Below are 4,701 nucleotides of genomic sequence, written 5' to 3'. Positions count from 1 at the left end.
GAATGTCATTGAAAGATCACCAAAAGGATTGAGGACAATAAGACCACTAGGTGTTGCGAAAATAGGGCATCCAGATGAAAAAAAGGGGTTGTGAAACAAAGCATCATTTATATGACACATAATTTCACAAGAAAAAGTAATTTTACAATACGAGTGCAATTCTAATAAGAAATTTCACAATATCGAACTTTTGTAATTTTTTGTAATTTTGCAATACTTCATGTGATACTCATTTGCAAATTCACAATTATCGAATTTTCACAAATTTTATGATTTTTGCAGGTGAGCAGTGCCGAGTTTCGTAAATTGTTTAAAATTGAAATTCGTAACCTCAAATGCAATTTTGTTGACGAGTTTCATGGGTGTATTACTTTAGCATCATGATGTGCGAAAATAAAAAAATTGCATATGTAAGGGGTAAAAGTGATAAGAAAAAATTGAGAACTGTGATATTGTCCATTCTATGAATTTGGTAAATTATAGGGCATTTTTTTTAAACATACATCAACTATTGAGGAAACATACAGATAAGCAAGTGAAAAACAATAACAATTAGAGACTTTATAGCAAACACATGTATATTAAAAACATAATTATGTTAACATTAATCAGATAATTTCAAAATCAAGAAAGTCCGTTTTGATATTGAAAAAAGGTAAGCTTTTAATTTTCTCTTTCTTTTTTTTTAATTTACAACCCGAAGAAACTGCACCCGCTACAAAGACATGATCATGTATTATCCTTGTGCCGGCAGCATACAACTATGAGGCTAGGACCCTTGCCCCTAAGACCTATGCAATGCATTGGCTTGGGCAGATGGATGATGCCCATGAGAATCGAACATTGACTGCCCGTCTGACAGCCAAGGCCCTACCCCACTACGCCAATCCCTCGTTGGGCAAGCTTCTTATTTTCTATAATCAAGCTCGTGGTTGCAATTTACACTATCTTGCCACGAGAAAATGGCATGAAAGATATTTTGCAGCAAATATATATAAAGGTGTGGCATTGAAAGATATTTTGCAACAAATATATGTATAAAAGAGTGGCATTTACGTAAATTCGGCAAAAAAAAAGGAGCGCTCGAGCGTACAAAGCGCAACTGCGAAAACCCTAACCCTAACCTCAACCTCAACGACCGCTTCCTCTCCTCTCTCTGTACGCGGCCGAGTCCTCCGCCACCGTCTCAGCTGAGCGAATCAACCATGGAAGCCGCCGATACGGAGCGGCCGGGCACGGCGTTCGCGAAGCAGCTCGCCTCCTGCGACGGGGCGACTCGGAATAAGGCGGTGCGGCTCCTCCGCTCGTGGCTCGAGTCGCAGGAGGACGTCTCGGAGGAGGAGATGAAGCGGATCTGGAAGGGCCTCTTCTACTGCTTCTGGCACGCGGACAAGCAGGCGTTCCAGATCGATCTCGCCGACCGCCTCGCCTCCATCGTCCCCACCCTCGGCCTCCCGCTCGCCGCCCGCTACTTCGAGGGTTTCGTCGTCACGATCCGCCGGGAGTGGAGCGGGATCGATTACCTCCGCCTCGACAAGTTCTACATGCTGGTCCGCCGGTTCCTGCGCGGCCTCTTTGGCCTCCTGAAGAGGAACCGGTGGGATCCGGAGGTTCTGGGGCTTTTGATGGGGGTCTTGGTGGAGAAATCGCTGCTTTCCGACGACGATTACGCGGCGCAGGGGGTCAATTACCATATCGCGGAGGTTTTCCTGCAGGAACTGAAGGGGTTCTTGCCGCTGGAGGCGGAGGTGGCGGAGGGTTTGCTGCGGCCTTTCATTCGGGTCGCAGAGAGGTCGCCCGATAGGGTTTTGGTGAAGAAGATTAGATCGGGGGTTTTTGATTGCTTGTTGAACAGCGCGACGGGCCTATTGAGGCTGAAACAGGGCGGAGAAGGGGGTGATGATGCGGGTGGTGGCGAGGAGGTGGAGAAATTCGGGTCGATTGGATTGAAATTAGGTCTCTCGAAGTGGCTTCTGGAGTCGGCAAAATCCGAAGAAACCCTTCAGAGCAATCGGAAGGCGTTGTTCGATCTGCATGAAGTGTTTGCCAGGTTGGAGAAGGCAGCGGAGGGTTTGAAATTTGAGATTGAGGCCCCACCTGCTAAGAAGGCGAAGGTTTGTGAGAGCGACTTGGGGGATTGCGAAATTGGTGGCGACGATAAATTGGAAAACAATCATAATGTTGATTCTGTTAGTGAAATCCGGGATCCTGAGGTGACCACATTGGCCAATTCTTCCAGTATTGCGTCTGAAACAATTCAGGACACATTGGAAAACACTGAGAAATCAACCAAGAAGAAGGCTAAGAAGGTGAAGAAGTCGAAGTCTTCAGACAAGAAGGGGAAGAAGTCGAGCAAAAACCCCAAGCTTCCTGCTGGTTCTGATGATTCAGAAAATATTGCTGCCAAGGAGACGAAAGATTCATCGGGGTTAGTTTCATATGGTGTGAGTGATTCAGATGGTGAAAACCTGATCTCGCAACCAGGTGAAGATGGCGAAGGGGTTTGTCATACCGTACAATTCGATGAAACCGTGATATCCAATCTGCAGAAGCAGTTTGAGAAAGTAGCGGCCGAAGTTGGGATGAGTCTGGACGATTCAACTGTGCCAGCTACACCCAATTCTCAGGGTAACACCATTTCAAAGAAGAAAAAGAGAACGAAAGGTATTAATGGCGTGCTGGTGAAGAGTACGGATTTAGATGAGGTGGGAAACTTATCAAGCTCACCCGATTCATTGGTAGGCACTGTGTCAAAGAAGAGGAAGAGAACAAAGAGTGGTAGTGAGGATGTCAACCATAGCCCGGTTTCACTGGGAATTAGCACGAGTGCCACTGGGAAGAGTGGGGAGAAGAGCACAAAGAAAGTGAGATTTGCTATGAAGAATAACTTGGTTTGGAAACCACACAGCCCCTTGCCTCCACAAAGCTTGCGGTTGCCTCCATCAGCAACGCCAAGAGGCAGTGCGCTCAAGAAAGGAATACCTCCTGGACCAATTCGTGTAATAAAGGAGTCTCCCAAGTCTAAGAAAGTGAAACAGAGGACGAGTTCAGTCAAGAAGAGTAGGAAAGTGCCAAAGAGTGTTTCACCGGCCGTCAAACGAACATGGAAATTATAAACTTCCATGACAATTGTTCCAAGTGATATAGGGATGAGTAGCACTTACTTCCTTGAGAGTTATTTTCCGCCAACCAATTCGTGTAATAAAGGAGACTCCCAAGTCTAAGAAAGTGAAGCAGAGGACGAGTTCAGTCAAGAAGAGTAGGAAAGTGCTAAAGAGTGTTTCACCGGCGGTCAAACGAACATGGAAATTATAGAGAAACTTCCATGACAATTGTTCCAAATGATATAGGGGATGCGTAGCACTTGAGAGTTATTTTCCGCCAAATGTATCTTGCTCCTGTTGAGGGTTTAGCTGTTTAACTATTTTTTTTCCTTCTTTTCCTTCATTTGCATTGCATGTGGTATGGGAAGGGCTGATGATGCTTGTGATACAGATTGATTCCTTGTTGATTATTCTTTTAACAGGTGCAATCATTTGGATTTCCCTTGACATCATCAATTTCTAGTTTGTGGTTTTTGCTTTTAATTCATAATATTATCCGTTGATTCACTGGCTTCTGCTATTTAGTTCTTCTAATTTTGCTGATTTGGTGGGTGAACTCCCTATTAGCATATGAAGTTGTGCCCCAATATTTTGGCTCATTGTAGTTGTGGAAAGGCTGTTCTTATTTAGGCTTTTGTTTCTGTTCTTTGATTGCAAAATTGAAGAAGCTTGGTTCAAGGAATTCAGACGTTTCTGAATCTGTCATTAGTTGCAGTTTTATCAATGGAGCTTCAGAACATAGTTTAATGAGCGCTACTTGTTAGGGTCCATTTTAACATCATGATATTTCTTGTTTATGTTCATTGTTCAGAAACTCTTTGGCAACGGAAGCTGTCATTTGGTATAAACATTAATATCTGATGTTTATGGGTGGTTGGTCTCATTCAATATTTTGAAGCTGGTAACTGTACCAGTGGTTTGAAGAAAACAAGCCTAGAGTCTTCAAAAATCAAAATTTTGAACAATGGCCGAAGTACCACAAAAAATGACAGCCAAAGTTTTGTGTTGTTTTCCCTGTCATGTTTATGTATACTTTCTCTGCATGTGGCTCAGAGTCTTCAGAATTTGGCGTCCCTTGCAAATTTCTCAATAAGCGGCCTCGTCAAATCAATCTCATTTAGAAAGGAAGAATCAGTATCTCAGTTACAATTCAAACACAGGTTACACAAGCGTCTGTAGCAAGTTTTGCTTAGTTCCATCAGTCTCTGGTTTAAGATTATTGGTTGTGACCATGTATGCTGTGGCTGAATGATTCTTGTTCTACATGTGCAAGGAAAGTAAAAGAAAATCCCAACATGACTGAATGTTTTGACTGTGGAAGTTGGATAAGCTACTAGAGTTGCGACTTGTGAATGTAAGATTTATTCCTTCGGATCAATGCAAACGATCTTTGTGCAGGTGTTTGGATCAGCATGAAAAAAAAAGCACCAAGGTTTGCAATTTTAAATAGTAAAACTACATACAGGTTATATAACTGAACTGATTTTAAGCCATTGTTATACAGTGTTGGAATTAAATTAGGAAAATATATTGAATGCATAGCGAGTGGGAGTGATTATCATCCTACTAAGCTGATGGCCTACTTGTACACTCGTTC

At 43.1% G+C, this 4,701-nt stretch overlaps 1 protein-coding gene across 1 annotated transcript; it reads left to right on the top strand.

The window, feature by feature from the left end:
* The first annotated feature begins 1,127 nt into the window (after positions 1 to 1,127).
* Positions 1,128 to 3,556, top strand: LOC149837267 (uncharacterized). The gene has a single exon (XM_090005925.1). It carries the CDS (start codon positions 1,206 to 1,208, stop codon positions 3,114 to 3,116), a length of 1,911 nt encoding a protein of 636 aa, XP_089862051.1. The 5' UTR covers positions 1,128 to 1,205; the 3' UTR covers positions 3,117 to 3,556.
* The last annotated feature ends 1,145 nt before the right edge of the window (positions 3,557 to 4,701 follow it).

The sequence above is a fragment of the Nuphar pumila genome, chromosome 5, assembly GCF_984573655.1.
Source record: "Nuphar pumila chromosome 5, dmNupPumi1.hap1.1, whole genome shotgun sequence".
Taxonomy (NCBI): Eukaryota; Viridiplantae; Streptophyta; class Magnoliopsida; order Nymphaeales; family Nymphaeaceae; genus Nuphar; species Nuphar pumila.
Note: the sequence above shows the minus strand (reverse complement) of the source record. Positions and strands in the feature narration are given on the sequence as shown.

Excerpts from the sequence above, each read along its gene's own strand:
- LOC149837267 (XM_090005925.1), top strand. The coding sequence starts at position 1,206 with ATGGAAGCCGCCGATACGGAGCGGCCGGGCACGGCGTTCGCGAAGCAG.